Consider the following 19,437-nt stretch of genomic DNA (forward strand, 5'->3'; position numbering starts at 1 on the left):
TGCGATTGAGAGAACAGCGCAGAGACGGCGGATGATAAGAACACTGCGCAGAGGATCGCTTGGAACCATCGTTGATATGAACTGCCGTTTGGTTTGAGAGCATTCGGCACGCTATACGCACGCAGCATCCCCGCCCCTCGCATATGTAAGGTCCGGTCGTGCGCCAACGACACGCGAAGCTGCCTGCCATTCTTCGCGGCGGACCCGGAGCCTGGAACCATCTGCTTGGACCCTTCTCTTCCTTCCCACCACCACCACCCCATTCGTGGAAGTGTGTTTGTACTGTCCTGAGCGTGTGATAATATAAGACTGTTTAAGGCTGCCCTGTGTCACTGCTTCTTCTTCTATACCCTTCTTTCATTTCCTCTTCGGGTTTCTTGTACATAATTAATAAATTATATTTGTTCTTGCTTTAATTTGGTTCCTCATCCGATCGCTTGCGTCCTGTCCCCAATTGAATATCGGTGGCACAATATAGGAACCGCTATAATCGGGTTTAGACTGCCGCTGACGGCTCGAGCTTCGGATTGCTAAACCGCTCGGCAACATTCCATCTTGTCCGTGGCTCGGGCAGAAGTAGCGCCCTGCTTTGCGGCGAGGTTGGCGAAGGTATCTGGGAACCCATTGACCAGTCACCCTGGTCAATCTCAACCCCGAAAAGGAGCGCGATATCTTCTAGGACTCGGACAGCCAGCTTAATAGACGAGGGGATTAAACCCCCCTCGGTAAGGGGAACGCCTTAATCCGAGATCCGCAACAATATTAATAATAAAATGAGCCCTATCTTCCAATGGTAATAAATCCTTCAAAAAATTCCTGGATCAGGAATAATATCCTGAGCTTCACCAAAAACGAATCAATTCTTCCTTATCCCAAGGGCAATCATCCCACCAACTTTCATCCAAATCCGTTCAGAACTTTTTCAGATATCTTGTTCACGAACATACGAACACACACACACACGGACACGATCGAATGCATTACTCCCTAGCGGGAGTAACAAGTCTTGTGGAAAAACTAGACGGTAACTTGGATGTCACCGAAGCATGTTGACATCAACAACCCATGTACACAACCTTTATTTCTCTTTGTTTCAGTATTCATGATTGGTCAATAGTTATCCAATCACTAATTCTCAATCTGCGTATCACTGATTATAATGATCAGAAATTGATCATTCTATCTACGTGAATGACCAGTAGTGATCATACCTGCCAAGACTCTTCAAATAATTTTTTCCCTTTAAAAGCCCTCCAAATACCGACAGGTAACAGACAAATTTTAACTCGCTCACCCATATAATACCAGTGGCCGTATCCAGCTCGTGCACACAATGCACTGTGAGTGATCCAGCACTTCCTCCTGAGGAGTGCCATGAAATACCGGTGGACCACAAGGATTTTCTATCGACTGCGATGATTGATTCCATGACCTTTTTGATGATTGGAAGTAAGCTGATTAGTCTGTAGTTGAAGAGATCAGTTTTTGCTCCTTTTTGAAGGTTGCTGTGATGGTTGCTGTGTCGTGATGTTGGTGGATTTCCAAGCATTCACATTGACAGGGTGAAAAGGTCAGAAAGAGGATGGGAAAGCGCAACAGAGCAGGATTTTAAGACACGTGAGCTGATGCCGTCTGGTTCAATAGCTGAGTGAGAGTCGAGGATTGAAAGAACATTCTCCACTTTCTCAGGTGCAAAAGGCAGAATCTAGGAGCAGTTTGATACGCAGGTAAGTGGATACCGAGAGTGAGGAGTTGGGACACAAGATACGGAAGCAAACGTATAATTGAGCCATTCAGCTTTCTAACGAGCGGAGTTTGAAAGCTCATTCTTGAGGTTGGACAGATGTTGTTTTCTGGCTCTCCTGAGTGTAGGCACATTTGTTGAGAGCTTTGTGGAATGATCTGAGATTGCCTTCGGTCAGATTTGCCTTCCAGGAGGAGAATGCAAGTTGTTTTAAAGCAACTGCCTCACCACAGCATTCAATGTACCAGGAGTGAGAGGATGGGTAAGCTAACTGAAGACAAGATGGGAGGAATCTGTGCATGAGAGAGCAGGTTTCTGTGCTAGAATTCCCAGGTTGAATTAATATCGGGGGCAGTAGATATAGGAGACCAGTCCTGGAGTATGATGGCAGTCCCTGCCAGTTTGCTCGAGTGAACTGCCAGCTCTTCAGTTGCCAGATTTGCTGGCGCTGGGGCAGGAGCTGTTCTCTGAGAATGGCCAGAGAGATGTTGACCTTCACAAGCACATGATCAAATGAGCCAATTGGGGCAGAGGACAAGCAAGATACATGGGTGGGGAAGTGGGTCATCACCACATCCAGAAAGGAAGATTTGCCATTGGGAGAGAGGTAGGTAAGGCGAGGGGGGAACCTTGGAGAGGGTGGGGCGAGGGGGGGGACCTTGGAGAGGGTGGGGCGAGGGGGGGAACCTTGGAGAGGGTGGGGTGAGGGTGGGGACCTTGGAGAGGGTGGGGCGAGGGGGGGAACCTTGGAGAGGGTGGGGCGAGGGGGGGAACCTTGGAGAGGGTGGGGTGAGTGGGAACATTGGAGAGAGTGGGGTGAGTGGGAACATTAGAGAGAGTGGGGTGAGTGGGAACATTGGAGAGAGTGGGGTGAGTGGGAACATTGGAGAGAGTGGGGTGAGTGGGAACATTGGAGAGAGTGGGGTGAGTGGGAACATTGGAGAGAGTGGGGTGAGTGGGAACATTGGAGAGAGTGGGGTGAGTGGGAACATTGGAGAGAGTGGGGTGAGTGGGAACATTGGAGAGAGTGGGGTGAGTGGGAACATTGGAGAGGGTGGATGAGTGGGAACATTGGAGAGGATGGATGAGTGGGAACATTGGAGAGGATGGATGAGTGGGAACATTGGAGAGGGTGGCTGAGTGGGAACATTGGAGAGGATGGATGAGTGGGAACATTGGAGAGGATGGATGAGGGGGAACATTGGAGAGGGTGGATGAGTGGGAACATTGGAGAGGGTGGATGAGTGGGAACATTGGAGAGGATGGATGAGTGGGAACATTGGAGAGGATGGATAAGTGGGAACATTGAAGAAGGTGGATAAGTGGGAACATTGGAGAGGATGGATGAGTGGGAACATTGGAGAGGATGGATGAGTGGGAACATTGGAGAGGGTGGATAAGTGGGAACATTGGAGAGGATGGATAAGTGGGAACATTGGAGAGGATGGATGAGTGGGAACATTGGAGAGGATGGATGCGTGGGAACATTGGAGAGGATGGATGAGTGGGAACATTGGAGAGGGTGGATAAGTGGGAACATTGGAGAGGGTGGATGAGTGGGAACATTGGAGAGGATGGATAAGTGGGAACATTGGAGAGGGTGGATGAGTGGGAACATTGGAGAAGGTGGATAAGTGGGAACATTGGAGAGGGGGAATGCAGAAAGGGGGACATGCAGTGGAGGGATGCTGGAGAAGGGCTTTGCTTGGAAGAAAGCAGGCTTGTTGGAGATGTCGGGGAGGGTACTGACATGGAGAGGTTTGACACAAATATAACGTGAAGGGGATTTGATGGTTTCGCCTTTCCTTTCCCCGCTAAGATCGCGTAAGAGTCAGTCCCAGGTTCCAAATGGATCTGCCTTCTGTACACATGGTGAGGTTCAGTCTCTTCAGCGGACCTTTCTGAAGAAGATGATGGGTCACTCTTGGCAGCTGAGATAAACCCAAAGAAGTTGGGGAGGTCATCCCTGTTTGGTTTTGGTATTGTGTAGGTGGTGGGGGCACCACCGACTTGTCATGGTAAGAGGGTGGGGACATCACCGTCTGTCGGTTTGGGGGAACTCTACTTTGATCCTACTGCTGATATCGGGGATTTAATGTCGACTGATGATTTACCATGATCTCTGCCATGTTTCCATTATTGGGGAAAATTTGCTGTGCTCCCTATCCAGGTGGACGTGGCTATAATGGAGGTTGGCATCGGAGGAGCATACGATTGTACCAACGTGGTCAGGTTGATCTTATCACTATGGAGCAATTCCAAGTTGTTAAATATCCAATTACTTTTGGATGGCCAGTGGCTGTGGCTTCATTTCCGGTGCTTTTTTATCATCATTGCAGGAAACCACTCGTGTGTGGAGTGGCATCTCTTGGGATGGATCACACAGCCATGCTCGGTTCTACACTTCCTGAAATTGCCTGGCAGAAAGCTGGAATATTTAAGGTATGCTCATGTCAACATCACATAAAATTATTCTTTGAACATTTGTTTTATTTTATTATTTATTGCACATCTTTTCTCTACCCTGTTACTGTAAATCTTCCCTTTGCAAGTCCTTTTGAGGCCTTTATCATGTGAATAGTCCTTCTATGTGATTGGTAATCCACTCTGGTTAAACTGATGATCTCGTGTTTGTGTTTTTCCTTCAGTATCGTACCATCAGTGCATATGCTTCTCATTTACTGTTTTGAAACCCATGTTTGCACTCCCTACCCACCCTTCACCCCCAAAGCTCTGTGCTGTACCTGGTATACTAATACTAAATCCTCTGTCTCTGTTTCTTCTCCCCCCCACCCCCCCACATTTCAGCCTGGAATACCTGCTTTCACTGTTAAGCAAACCGCAGCTGCTCTTGCAGTTCTTCAACAGCGAGCGCTTGAAATTGGGGTAGGTGTGTTTGTGTTTGTGTGTGTGTGCATGTACGTTCGTATGATAATCATAGAAAACTCGAAGGGCACTCGGTAGAGCACATACCTCCGCCAGGCTGAACAGCTTATGGTTTCTATCCCAATGATAGGCCGAATCTGGATTTGGAACTGAACCAAAATCGAATTGGCTTGTTCTTGTCACCTAACCAAGTCATCCACCAAGTTTATTCATAACTCGTCCACAACTTTTTAAAATGTGTTAAATATCGCTTTTTGCTCAATCTCTCAATGGTGAAGAATCACTTCAAAAATTAAATAATTCACGAATCCGAATCCATATTCATAAACGTTTGTGGGGGGTAGGCAATGGTTACCTTAGTCAAGGTAGAAGTGTATAGATTACCATGCTCCGTATGTCACGATGAAGAAGAAGAAACCCCATGTATCATAAGTAGGAAATTAGTTTAGACCGGATGTCGTGTAAGCACGTATAAGTGTCCTCATGAGAGGGGTGGGGATATGTTAATTAGTTCGGGATTAATGGTAAATCCCCTGTATGTAAATGGCCTCTGTTATTTTTCCTCTGTTCCTTATGATGATGCAGCACACACACACACAAAGCCAGGAAATAGTGCATTAAATGACACGAAATAAAAACTAACCGGAGACAGGACATTCAACCACCAATGATGCCACCGACGTGTGATAACATCAAGCAGGCAGGTCCGGGAGGCCACGACCCGAAGAGCAGTGAGTGGCTAGGATTGCCGAGCAACGAAGAGAGGTACTGGCTGATAGGAGCAGGCATGGGTGGCGTCAGATGACGTCAGAGCCTTGAGTACAAAGTAGTTGGAAGGCCGACATTTTCTCTCTCTGCTTCGGGACTTTGATAGTGAACAGTCAAGGTCGACTATTGCTTGTGTTGGAACATTGGTGCTGTGCAGTCGCGGTTGTGCTCTTGTGTGAGGGCTGTCTTGACGACCACATGAACATTTTATTGCGCTCTTGCGCTGGGGACATTGGAGGTCCCGACAATCATGAGGACGAGCGTGGCTGGAGTGACCAAGCGGGCGCGGCCTGCTCGCTTCGCTTCGTGCATGGAGCCAGGAGTGAGCGGACTGCGCACGGAGGCCCGGTTCCTGCTCGCGGGCTGCGCGGCAGGGGGTTTTGCCACGTGAGGATGGAGGGCCTGTGATGTTTCCGGACGATCAGGGGGACCAGAGCTAAGTCACAATTGCACGCTTTATTTTCACCTTTATTTTTCCCTTTGTCTGTATACAGGTCTGTGTGGGGACGTCCCATTTAGGAATCTTATTTTTATTGTGCATTCTTTATTGCCGGTATTTTTGTTCATTTTGAATCCGTGTCGGTTTGACTTGACTATCTCAGGTTCGAAGACGTCCGGTGGGACCTGTGAAGGTAAGTTCATCATTCTCCTTTCCCTCGCGTGTAAAAAAGACCGTCATTTTTGATTGAATGCCTCAGAGTGTCAGCTCGTTAGGCTATCTGTTTCCTTGGAGGATTTTAATCTCTAGGAACACGACAATACCTTAACCAAAATGGAATCGATTCGGTCTTATCAGACACCCAACCCCTCGACCAGGTTTGGTCCAAATCCACATATAACGTTTTGAGATATCCTGCTGTATATCGGTTTTAGCCCTGTCACTCAATGGTGAAGAATCACTTAACAATTATAGCAGCCGGATCCGGATCTTCACCAAAATCTAATCATTTCCTCCTTTTCACATACCCAACCTCTCTGCTAAATTTCGTCTGAATCTGTCCACAACTTTTTGAGATATCTTATTCACAGACAGGGGTGAAAACATAACCTCATAACCTCCATCCACATTCGGTAGCAGAGGTAAAAACAGGGCTGGGCCAATGTCTGCCAAATTTTGCATTCGTGCTGGTAGTACCCTGCGAGGTGGGGGTGGCGTGGGGGGGGGGGGGGGTTTGGGGGGGGGGGGGTGTATTTGCAATTTTTCACTTGCACAGTGCAAGTGGTTTACTGACCCCCAACTGCAGGCAGGGAGGATTCTTAGCCATGGCACATAATATATTTGCCCCAGCTACCCCTCTATCCCCACACCCTCCCCAAAGCTGCTCCTAAAGCGGGTGTTTCTAGTTACTGAAATATTTAATGGAATACAGTAACAGCAAACAAAAAGGTTTCATTCTTATTATTGTGGTTTATGCCAATGTCACTTGTTACATAAAAACAATTGTATCAACGGTCCTGGAAAACAACTTTTTATCCCGGAAAACCCCTGGAAATTTGGTCGTACAAACCCTGTGTTGCGGTTTTGAGTTTGTACAGTGAGTATAATAAAGGTTAAAATTTCCCCCTCATAGTTAGTCGCACAAGCAACATGTCGCCTCACGATAGTATAGTTATCTCTTCGTATTTGTGAGCTTAGTCCTTTTCCTATGTTAGTTCTGCGTTGAGTAAAGTCAGGAGAATAGGTCCTACTTCTACCGACTTTCCAGCCTCCCTAGCCTCATGCCCCTTGCGCTACCTTTGGTTCATTTTGGGCGAATTAGCACGAGGCAGGCCTAGGCGGGTCGGGGCGGAGCCGAATGAGGGGCGGCAGAAGCGCTTCCGGTAAGCACGAGCCGCCAATCAGGGCTCAGAGGTGGTGGCGGCAGCATTGCGTCACAGGGCGTGGTAAGAAGGTTCGAGGGGGTTCCAGAAGGTTCGGGGGCGTACCTATATAACCCGTTGCACAAAGCCCCCGGGAGGACTTGAGGACTCGCTGATGAGAAAGATAACTGCTGCCCAGGGAGTGCTCGCGCGCACTAACCAACCTGGAGGAATCGTTGAAAAGGAGTTGTGAGCGTCGGAGAACTTTGAGAGATGCGCGGGTGAAAAGAGACGCGCATGAACCGAAATACGCGCTATTATAAGTGACGCTCAGTTGAGTTGGAGGCCGATCCATATACAGTGCATTAAGTCGTGCGAGTAACAACGGCTGTGTAATCGCCAGCCACGCTGAGAGTCCCGCATTTGCCGTTCCACCTCATCGGCTGCCTTTGTCCGGGAGACACGCTACGAGGTTCCTTCCATCGCCTGCTGCCATCTTCGCGGGACGTACTGGGACCATGGAGAGCCGGACGGGGCCGTTCCTGGACGACCACGTCGATGCGTCTGGCTGGGACATCAATCCATCTGCAATTCCCTGTGTGAGTGTGACGGGCCCGAGTCCGGGAGATAAGATAAGACTGTCTAAGTGCTGCCCTGTGTCTCTGCGTCCCGGTCATTGTATATACGTGTGGGAATAATTAAACCTGTGTTCTTCCTTTTTTCCATTCGATCGTTCCTGTGGTTTCCTCATTGGCTAAGCGTGGTACGAATAGAACCGCTCGAATCGGGTTCCACTACTAAACTGCACGGACCACGTGGTGCTCAATCCGCTCGGCGTACCCAAACCACACGTGGCTCGTGTGAGGCTTGCTTCCTCGCTTCCGTGGCGGCGCAGGGAATTAGGTATGAGCGAGAGTTGGTCCCGAAACCCTACTTTGCGTTTGCCCGGAAGGGACGTTTCAAGTCTCGGTTCTGTCAAGCCCAGAAAGAACAAGGGGATTAATCCCCCCTTGGTAAGGGGAAGAAGGGCGGCGGAGAATCGTAACAATTGGTAGTCAGGAGTGGGGATTTGGAACCTTGGACAAAATTTTGGACACCAATTGTATATATTGGCCGTAACAATTGGTGTCGGGAGTGGGATTGGACCTGGAGTGCGCTTCACGCACTTGAAATTACGAGTGGACCAAAATTTAGTTTTTAAAAGCCAAATTATATTCGTACCATGGCTAGCCAAGACGGTCGAATGCCGGTGGGGGTAGAAGTAGATGAAAAACTAATGACCCAGGACCCACAGGAAGACCAGGAGAGACAGTTGGTAGTGGAAGCTGAAAAGGGTGCCGCAGCTGGTAAAGACAATGGCGGCGCCTCGCACGTGGCGGTGAAGGCCAAACCCATGGTGCAAGTGAGTTCTAAAGACATGCAACTATTTATGACACACATGATGGCATTTATGGTCAAGTTTAATGAGGACATAAAAGAACTGAATGAAAAAATAGACACCCGAGGGGAGATATTAAAAGAAATGGGGGAGGACATTGGGCGCAGGTCGAGCGAGGTCGCATTGGGACACGCCGAGGTAACGCGGTGTGAGGAACGCGTGGAGAGCGAGCTTGGGCAAAGCACAGCTAAGTTGACCGGGAGTATAGAGATCGCGACACAGGGTGTAAAAAAACCGACGGCCGCCGAATTGGAAAAGGAAATTTCATGCACGCCGGCGGTGGTCGGGGAAAAAGAAATTGCAGAAACAATTGGGGCCGAAGATACGGCAGAGATAGAAAATGAATCACGGGAGAAGGAAATGGACTGCACTCAAAGTCTATTTGCACCGTGATGTCGGGCTTGCTAACCCCAATAAAGGTTTGCAGGTGCTGCTGCCAGAGAAGAAGGTCCCCAAGGTGAGATATAATGGCGCGAACATGTTTGGCATGAAAAGGGTTTTTGCGCGCTTGGGACATGGACGAAACCCGGGCGGTCGTGGAAGGTCCATGGTGCGGTGTATGAGGGCGAATGGCGCGCGTGTGAGAGAAAAGTGTGCACCGGAACGTGAGTGTGTGCAAGAAAAGTGTGTTACAGAGTGAGGGAGAATGCACATCAGAATGTGTGCGGGAAGAGTGTGTCGGAGAAGTGTGTTAGAGTGTGCGAAAGAGTGCACACCCGAGTGCGTGGAGAAAAAGTGTGTGAGGATTGGGTGTGTACCAGCAGTGCACACCGGTGGACGTTACGGAGTACGTAATGGAAGAGTGTGTGCGAGGGTGTGCGATAGCCGATTGTGTTATGGAGTGTGTAACAGAAAAGTGTGTGGTAAAGGAGTGTGTGGAGGAAAAGTGTGTAATGAAGTGTATGAGGGGCGTGAGTGCGCCTGGATGGTGTGCACCAGAGTGTGCTATAACAGAGTGCGAGAAAGAATGCACACCGGACCGTGTGCGGAAAGAGTGTGCTGTAACAGAATGTAGGGAGTGTATGGAAGGCGCGGGGACGCCTAGGTGTGCGAGTGTGGAGTGGGTCGCGAGGTGTGAGAACGCGGCTCAAGCATCGACACAGACCGGGGTAGCGTTCAATGCGACGGATAGCCGACGTGAGCCCTCGGTGAGTTGTGTGCGGCAGGGACCGGTGGGGATCGATGCCGCGGCGGTCTCACAAGGACTGACGTGCACGATTCGTGCCGGCCCCCGCCCTGTATTGTTGGTGCCGCGCCGTGGCGGTAAAGGCGAACAGCAAGGTTCAAGGGGAGGTAGGGGAGTTCGGTAGCTGCACCCCCTGGCGGGTGCGATGCTCCGACCGTGGGCGGTTGGGCCATCATGCGTGGGACCGGGAGGCCCCACGCAGGGATGGGGCCCTGAACCTCGGCTCATCCATGCCTCCTCCTCTGGCTCGAAAATGCCGGACGGACCCAACCTACAGTAGACCAACCACCCGAACGGATCGCTCGGCCTCTCGAGGTCGAGCCATGACGATGTATTTCCACACGAAGAGGCTTAAGTGCAGTGGACGAATGGCAATAGTGTACCCTACGTGGGGGAATGGTAGTTTGACCATTCCTCACACGAACCGGGCCCATGAGCATTAGATTAGGGGGATGGCAGTATAGGCACATGTAGGGACCAGTGATGGTTACCTCCATGGGGCACCGAAGCTAGCCGAGGGAGGGCTAGGATAATTGTTAGGGAATTAGATGACAGTGGAGGACATGAGATTTAAGTAGTGACATTTGTGCGGTAGTGGGGACGTAGAGAGATTAGATGGATGATAACGACGAAGGGTGTGCTTAGTTTAATGGGATGACGGGGAAGCACGAGTCTTAGGGGAAAAGCAGTTAGATAGATGATGCTGTGTGTGTGAGGAATTGTGTTGAGTGAGACAAATGGAAAAGGTGTATGGGAAAAGGTGTGTGAGCACAATCGGTGTGTGAGAAAAGTGGTGTGTGACATAAATGGTGTGTGAAAGTAAAAGATGTGGAATGCTTGGTGTGGAATAAAAGGTGTGGAATGCATGGTGCGAAGGAGTGAATGGGGGAAAATGGACCCATTCGCGAAAGCCCGGGGGGGGGGGGGGGGGGGTAAGTGTAAACCCAGGTAGAGGGCTCAGGTAAATTGTTTGGATATTGACACCTGTGGTGCAGGTAGTGGCACGTAGTGCTTTGGTGGGTGCATGAGGCAGTGACATGGGGTGGGCGTGTGGCTTAATTGGTGCGTATGGTTATTGGTGCACTCCGCCACTGGTAGTTTGTCGGCCAGGTGAGGCCACAGGTAGGCTCTGGGAGCCAGTCAGAGTAGTCGTGAGTTGTTCAGTGGGGCCCGAGGATCCAAGGGAAGGACCCTGGTAGCCCAATGCCAAGGAGGGCATCAGAGGGGTAAAGAGCCAGGAGGGGCCTTCCCCAGTTTAGGTAGTCGCAGGAGCAGGTAAGCTCGGGTGGCGACTTTAGTGGTGGAGGTGCGCAGGTAGGTAGACTCGTCGTACCTAAACCACACGTGGCTCGTGCGAGGCTTGCTTCCTCGCTTCCGTGGCGGCGCAGGGAATTAGGTATGAGCGAGAGTTGGTCCCGAAACCCTACTTTGCGTTTGCCCGGAAGGGACGTTTCAACTCGGTTCCGTCAAGCCCAGAAAGAACAAGGGGATTAATCCCCCCTTGGTAAGGGGAAGAAGGGCGGCGGAGAACCGTAACACCTGTATAGCCAACTTGATGTATTTGCATTTTCAGTAGCAGGATGCTGTGAGCGAGTTTCTTTGGTCTGTGATAGTATTTGACCTGAGTGTGATTATCGAGATCACCTGATCAGACAAAGAATATAGTAATCCTTCATTCGGTCATTTGACTTATTCATAACTCTGTGGTGATTGGTCTAACGGAGTACAAAGACACATGGCAATTGACCACATGACGACAAATATTGTGTTGAGTCGTGCGTGTTGTCTTGTGTGCGTTTGTACTTTTCGTTAAGTTTGTGGAACTTGTTTATGATGTGGTATGCCATTTTGTTTAATGATTTTATAAAACGTTTTGTTTTTATGAGGCTTTCCAGTCAAAACTCTGGTAGGCAAAGAACCAAGGTAGATGATGCACACACTGAGTCTTCATCTTTGTTTCAGTTTCTTGATCATCTGTTTATAATGTTAATGAGTGCACTAACATTCGTGTTCACCATTGGCTGGGTTATCGCTAACATTTTGTTCCAAAAAATCTTGCATATGGATTTTTATTGGCAGTTCTGGCTGAAAACCGGTTTATTTCCTGCTTCTTCTTTCTTCTCATTTGCACGATATCAGTGTCCGCTGTTCCTTTGTCCAAACCTCTCGGACTTCACGGTGAACCGGTCGATGGACAAGGAAGTGAATGAAATAGGAGACGGTATCACATTGTCACTCAAAGGAGAGCACCAGCGAGATAATGCAGCGCTCGCCCTGTGCCTTGTCAACTTGTGGTTGCATGATCGTGGTCACGGTGAGTTCTTTGGGGGTGCACGGGGCTACAAATGAGTACGAAATTGAGGACGAAGTGAGTTGGAATTGAGTAAAGAAAGGATTAATGGCTGAAAAGGTAAGAGGTGGGATCAGTGGAAGTACATCACAAAAAGTAAGATAGAATAAACAGGAAGATGTATGCAAGTGTGAAACTTGTTGCTTACCATTACCTTCATTTTTGCAGCTGTAACAACTTCCTCATTTTCACAATCGTCCTCAAACGATCTCACTTCTGCACGTCCATTCTGCCTCACTCCTGCCATGCACAAAGGTTAGTTGTTGTGCTTTGCAGAAATGAATTCCAATGAATAAGGTTTAAATGCAGTACTGCAGGCCTCCATGGCTTGGATGTCCTTTTCAGGACTGGTTATGTTCAATGTGCATACAGGGTTGGCGTGCACTCGTTGGTTGGGTAGAGCACAAGTTGTACCCTGTGGTCATCTCACTTTCTACCTTGATGGTGCACATACGAAAGAAAGCTTGCAGGTAACCAATTCCTATCATGCGTGGCCCTCTATATTCACATCGTGTGTGTGTGTGTGTGTGTGTGTGTGTGTGTGTGTGTGTGTGTGTGTGTGTGTGTGTGTGTGTGTGTGTGTGTATGATGGATGATGGATGATGACCGCACCACGTGTTTTTTGGTGTTTTTTTTGTTGTTTTTTTTAAACATGAATAACAAGGATGTTGTTACGTGTTCCTCCCCGACCCCCTGGTTACGGTGTGCCTCCGAATCCCGAGAGGAGCCACGGCAGAAAAATATGTTATTCTGTGTTAGAAATTAATAGTGAAACCACACCAATGATTTTAAATGAACAAATGTTGTATTAAAAATCATACACAAGAATAACGGTACAACCAATAGCAATCCAGAGTGCACTCTATATATCTTAGGATGGTACCATCAACTAAAGTCCGATAACTCACTGCGCTCCACGTGAGTGAAAAAAGACACTCCTCAATATCTCTCTAACCTTCTCCAAGGCGAAGTTGATTCGCTCCAGCGATCGCTAGACCGATGTCCAGTCAAAACCCGAATCCCGCTGTCCAGTCGAGACCCGAATCCCGTATAGATGGCAATGGCAGTCACACAGCCGAAACTGTATAAAGGCGCCCTCCAGAGGAGCACGTTCACAGCTCAATCAGCAAACCGCAACGTAATTGGAGATGACACGGTCGCGCACACACATCCCCGACAGACGATAGGATGTTGAGAAGAGCTGACGCGTAGCAAAACCTTTGTCGGTGAACGAAGCACGAGGTTCAAAATGGCCGACGGCTCTTACTTGAGTCGATGTGACCAGGCAAGGATTCGTCGGAATCTCGGCTTAAACCTGACTACGCAGATTTCTCAATCCCAGCGATAATACCTATCGCAGGATGTCCTTTCAATGAACTCAAAATTCCCTCGCGACCTTCGTTAGACAACGCTCGCTACGGAGCTCGACGTCACACGTCTTGTCCCACTTTGCTCGCCATGCCTCTTAGTCTTCCCTCTCGTCGTCTTCCGGTTCGGTTTCCTGTATCATTTACAGTTAACCTTTTTAACTTTTGATAACTGTTCATGAACAATAAACCTTTTGAAGATAATAATAGTACATGATATCAGAAATATGTCAAGTGGGTGAAGACCACAACAACAGAAGTGATGAAACCGTAACAATGTGATTAGATAATGGACATTGGATATGCCAACATGGTCAAATGATATTTAAACCTGAGGACATATCATTATGCAACAAATGATTAGGCAGAGACAACCAACAGGTTGACTCTTTGTCCTCTATTATTTCTCTCCATTAGGCATGCCTGTCCTGGTTTGATGTGGAGCAACAACAACTTCCCTGTCAGGGGTGAGCAATCTCTGGATTTGGGTGATGAATGAGCTGGTCATAGAGTCCATCTTCAGAGCAATGCCTGAAGTTTGTTAGAATAAGAGTGTTGCATCGTTACTTGACACCCATATCACAGTTGTGGAAGGCCTCGCTGTGATTATAGGTGCGTAGGACATTTTAAAGTAAAACTAGAAAGCATCTCAAAATGCATGGATATTGTTTATGGATGTGATTTTTGCCATTGGAACAACAACAACAACATGCATTTTAAGGCCATTTTCCCTGCTAGAGTGGGGGTTAGCCTTGCGGTCCCCATGACAATCTTCTCCATTTTGCCCTATTTTCTGCATCTCTCCTTGTTAACCCCCTTGCCCGCATTTCTTCTTCCACCATCTTTAGCCAAGTCTTTCTCGGTCTTCCCCGTCCTTTACTTCCTTCTACATCAATTTCCATCACTCTTCTCAACCAGTCACTTTCATCCTTCCTCAACACATGACCAAACCATCTCAGCCTGTTCCTCTTCACAGCATCAATCACAGGCAATATTCCCATCATCTTTCACAATTCATCATTTGTCTTCCTCTCTCTCAACGATACTCCGCACATCCATCGAACCATTCGCATTTCCACAATTTCCAGCCTTCGTTGTTGCTCTACGTTCATTACCCATGTCTCGCTCCCATAAATCATAACACTTCTCACACATGCAGCATACACCTTTCCCTTCAGCTTCAGCGACACTCTCCTCCTCATCAGCACGCCACTTAGTTCCCGAAACTTCTTCCATGCACATCTCACTCGAGCAACCGTTGCCGAGTCTGATCCACCTTCTCCATTCAGCATGTCTCCGAGGTAGCAAAATGTTTTCACACCTTCCAGCTTCACGCCGTCTCCAAGATCCAACTCAACATTTCCTCCATCTGCAGCTCCCTATGTGCACACCTTACATTTGAATGTAGCTGCCACACTGGTAAATGACCCTCTCAGACCACTACATTTTTGATGAACCCACTCAGCGCACATTGTACATTGAATGGAGTTCACTCCGACACCCTTCCTGCACACAGCACACGGCCACTTCCCAGTTCTTTCCACCTCACCACATGCTTTACCACTTGCCATCACCTTCGTCTTTCCGATATTCACCTTCAGACCTTTTGTCTCCATACATTCCTTCCACTTGTTCATCTTTTCCTTCAGTCCATCCATACTTTCCGCAATCAACACCAGATCATCTGCATACAACTCCCACGGTAAACCCTCCTTTACGTTCTGAGCCAGCACCTCCATCACAGCTACAAATAGTAGTGGACTTAGTACCGACCCCTGATGCACTCCCACCTTCACCTCAAACTCACCACTGTTCCCGTCCTTCGTCCTTACAGCTGTGCGCGCTCTTTTGTACATTGCCATCACTACTCTGATCAACCATTCCTCCACTCCTAACTTCCTCAATGCCCATGTCAATACTTTGCGTGGAACCCTATCGAATGCTTTCTCTAGATCAACAAACCCAAAAAACAACTTCTTCTTCCTCTTCTCCATGTACTTCTCCTGCAACTGCCTCACAATGAAAAGCGCACCTGTCGTTCCTCTTCCTGGCATAAATCCAAACTGCATTTCGTCGATCTTCACTTTCTTCCTTATCCTCCTCTCCAACACCCTTTCCAATACCTTCATTCCATGCTCCAATAACTTTATCGCTCGGTACGAGCCACACTCCAGAGGGTCACCTTTCCACTTGTATAGAGGGACGAGGGTACTCAGTTCCCAATCCACTGGAATGCGGCCTTCTTTCACCACCAGATTACAGATCTCTGTCATTCTCTTCACACCCCAACTTCCTGCTGCCTTCAACATATCTCCCACAACTCCCGTCGGCCCTCCCGCTTTTCCACTCTTCATTGCTGTTATCGCTTCCTCAACTTCCTTAGTTATCTTCTCTGCCGGTCCTAAAACTGGGTTAGTCTCTATGTTGCCATCCCATTCATTCTCTGAATTCAACAGCATTTCCATATATCTTTTCCATCTTCCTTTAATTCCATCTGGGTCGACAACGATTTGTGCCACTTCATCCTTCAAGCAACTCACCCCCATCACGTCACACCTCTCTTTCGCTATGTGCTTTGCAATCCTGAATACTGCTTTCTGACCCTCTTTCGAATCCAAGCGTTCTCCGAACATTTTCCTACATGCCTCCTGCGCCTTTGCTACCTCTTTCTTTGCAGCCTTCCTAGCTGCCTTATAACTTTCATGCTCTGCTGTTTCTGCTCCTGTACCCTTCGCCTTCTGCCACTCCTTGAACTTCTTCCTCTTCTCGTCAATCCTCTTTCCAACTTCATCATCCCACCACCATGTTTCCGAGTGCCTCGGTGGTCCTTTTGTCCATCCACATACCTCATCAACGGCTCCCAACAGACTAGCTTTCATTGACATCCAACCACTTTCAAGCTCAACCACATCATCCTCTACCCTACTCAGCCTCTCTTTTAATGCCTCCCTTACTGTCACCTCTTTCAACCTCCACACCTTCATTCTTGGTTGGTACTTCACCCGCCGAGCTCTCCTCACACCTTTCATTTTTATGTCGCAGACAACCAAGTGGTGCTGTGAAACAGCCTCCTCCCCCGGGATCACCTTTGTGTCCCGGAGGTGCCCCCTATCTCGCCTACGCACCATCAGGTAGTCAACGGTTGTCGTCGACCCACCTGACGTGTATGTAACAAGCTTATTATCCTCTTTCTGGAACTGAGTATTACAAATCAACAAATCAGCTCCATCAGCAAACTCCAAAATCCTTTCACCTTCTCCATTTCTCACACCATATCCGTAACCCCCATGAACTCCCTCAAAACCATCCATACTCCTTCCCACATGTCCATTCAGGTCTCCTCCCACCACAACAACTTCTTCATCTTTCACGTTTTCCATCAGCTTCTCTATCGCACACCAGAACTTGTCCTTCTCTTCATTGCTTCGACCAACCTGCGGAGCATATCCCGAGATGACGTTCACCAAGAGCTTTCCAATCATCATTTTCACCATCATCAACCTATCACTCACTCTAGTCACACTCACCACACTGTCTCCAAACTCCTCAGAAAACAGGACACCAACACCATTGACGCCCTCCGGGCACCCTTGCCACACAAACTTGTATTTCTGTCCCTGCCTACCCTTCACCATTCTCACATCACTTCCCTTCCATCTCGTCTCTTGCACACAACATATGTCCACTCTTCTTCTGACCAATACTTCCACCACTTCTCCTGATCTCCCTGTCATTGTCCCTACATTCCATGTCCCAAACCTCAGAAACCGATCTCCACTTCGGGCTGCACCCTGCCAATATGTAGTTGTAATTGTCATGGTTTTCTTTTTGAGGCAATGTTTTTATGGCCGGATGCCCTTCCTGACGCCCTCTTAGTCGTCTCTTACGACACGCAGGGATACGGTGTACCTATTCTGACCAGGGTACACACTGGGAAACGTTTAAAACATGGAAATTCTGGGGGGGGGGGGGGGGGGCGGCGTCAGCATCACGGCTGCAGTTTAAACATATTCCAACAATATCCAAACAGAACCATGAAAACCATGAAAAACAATCTGGGAAAAGTCTCCAAGCGAGAACGTGGATTTGAGAAGGAAGGAGCAGAGGCGGGAGAGAAACGAGATACAGGGGGCGGGGCACAAGCCAAGACGAGGAGGAGAGCGAACAAACGTGTCCGGGAGGGGAGAAAGAATCAATATAGAATTCTTTGTCTAGGGAGGTGAGGTGAGGGGGAGAAAATAAAATAAAAGAAACAAGCAATGCAGCGGAGGAAATAACCCAAACCGACAAAACACCGACGGGGGAGGGAAGGCCCAAGTTACCAGGCCGCGCACGAGGTACGACTCAGAAAACGATTAACTACACACAAGTTTGTACGAATTACAAACCAATACCAACCAGAAACACACAATAACACATACACAGCAAAATAACCAGTGGAAATTTGACAAAGACAAGAATGGGAAAACACTTAAACTTCGATGCCGTGGAGAGCTCGAAGTACGCTTCACTCGCCCGAGGAACCGGAAACCGAAACGAGGAACCGAAACACGGAAGATATTTATTATGAGGTAGATCCCCAACCCCCCGCCCCCATTTTACTAAAATGAGAAGCGTCCATCCTTTCGTGCACACGCTTAATTTTAATTAAAGGATTCTTGCTGTGGTAGAATTTAAAAAATGCACCGTTTGAAAGCAAATAATTGATTTACTTGGAATAAAAATTTGTCTGTTTGATTCAAGGATGCCTCTTTTAAAAGCCCATCTATCTGGGTTTGAAGAAGAAGCAGGACCGTGAGCTTTAATGTAGTAATTCCGACTGTCGTAAAATAATGAAAAATGGTACCGCTGGAATGCTAATTTATAGGTAATCTAAAATGTACATTTAATAATCTAACATATAGATATATATATATATATCCTATATATAGGAATGCTAATATAAAGATTTATATGGTTGAAAAGGTAATAATCAATTTAATCGGAACCAAAATTTGTGTCTACTTCACTATAAAGACGCCAGTTTTTAAAAGCCCTCTTTCAGGGATTGAAGAAGAGGAAGCTGGACTGCGAGTTTAATGCAGCAGTTCCAATGGGAACATTTATTCTACAAGAGCAGGTGTGTCCCGGTGTGTACCTCGGTTTAGAATAGGTACACCGTATCCCTGCGCATCGCAAGAGGTGACTAAGGGTTGGCGTCAGGAAGGGCATCCGGCCATAAAAACATTGCCTCAAACAGGGAACCATGATTGTCATGGGGCCCGCAAGGCTAACCCCTGCTCTAGCAGGGAAAATGGCCTCAAAACGATCATTCATATTCATTCATTCATTCAGCAGGAATCCTTTATAAGAACATGTAAGGAGCACACGAGATTACATGTAGTAATATTTCTCGAAGAAATAGTAATATGTATACCGAAGGAGCACACAAACAACCATAGCCACCACTGCAGCACCAACAATAACGGCACTCTGTTGCGCGCATACCTTTGCCAGGCTGAACAGTTTGTGTTTTATGTTCTGCATACGGAACTGAACCAAAATCGAATCGCTTGTTCTTGTCACCTACACAAGTTGTCCACTTGGTTTCATCCAAATCTGTCCATAACTGTTTGAGATGTCGTGTTGGCCCCATCTCTGTGGTGAAGAATCACTTGAAAAATTAAAAAATTCTCACATCCGGATCTGGATCCAGATCTTCACCAAAATTGAATCAATTCCTCCATGTTACACACTCAAATGTGTCTATTAAATATCGTCCCAAATCTGTCCATGACGTTTTGAGATATCCTGCTCACAGACAGACCAACAGACAGGCTGGGATGAAAACATAACCTCCGTCAACCTTTGGTAACAACAACATGTTATAAAAAAAACATTTTTTGTGTGTTTCACTTC

General features: G+C 47.9%; 1 protein-coding gene across 6 annotated transcripts in view; it reads left to right on the forward strand.

Moving 5' to 3' along the window:
- Nucleotides 1-19,437, forward strand: part of LOC144892637 (folylpolyglutamate synthase, mitochondrial-like) — a 67,426-nt gene that overhangs the window by 34,467 nt on the left and 13,522 nt on the right. For 4 of the 6 annotated variants that reach the window (XR_013623841.1, XM_078780327.1, XM_078780326.1 and 1 more), the window contains exons 8-14: nucleotides 3,915-3,976; nucleotides 4,084-4,186; nucleotides 4,553-4,630; nucleotides 11,962-12,136; nucleotides 12,341-12,427; nucleotides 12,545-12,642; nucleotides 13,957-14,006. Coding sequence is in view for 5 of the 6 variants with exons in the window: in XM_078780327.1 (XP_078636453.1) it covers nucleotides 3,915-3,976; nucleotides 4,084-4,186; nucleotides 4,553-4,630; nucleotides 11,962-12,136; nucleotides 12,341-12,427; nucleotides 12,545-12,642; nucleotides 13,957-14,006 (653 nt within the window). In the remaining variant the exon portion in view is untranslated. The remainder of the gene's footprint in view (nucleotides 1-3,914; nucleotides 3,977-4,083; nucleotides 4,187-4,552; nucleotides 4,631-11,961; nucleotides 12,137-12,340; nucleotides 12,428-12,544; nucleotides 12,643-13,956; nucleotides 14,007-19,437) is intronic. The other 2 variants (XM_078780330.1, XM_078780328.1) reach the window with 1 other exon arrangement.

The sequence above is a fragment of the Myxine glutinosa genome, chromosome 6 (assembly GCF_964187855.1).
Source record: "Myxine glutinosa chromosome 6, kmMyxGlut1.1, whole genome shotgun sequence".
NCBI classification, from domain to species: Eukaryota; Metazoa; Chordata; class Myxini; order Myxiniformes; family Myxinidae; genus Myxine; species Myxine glutinosa.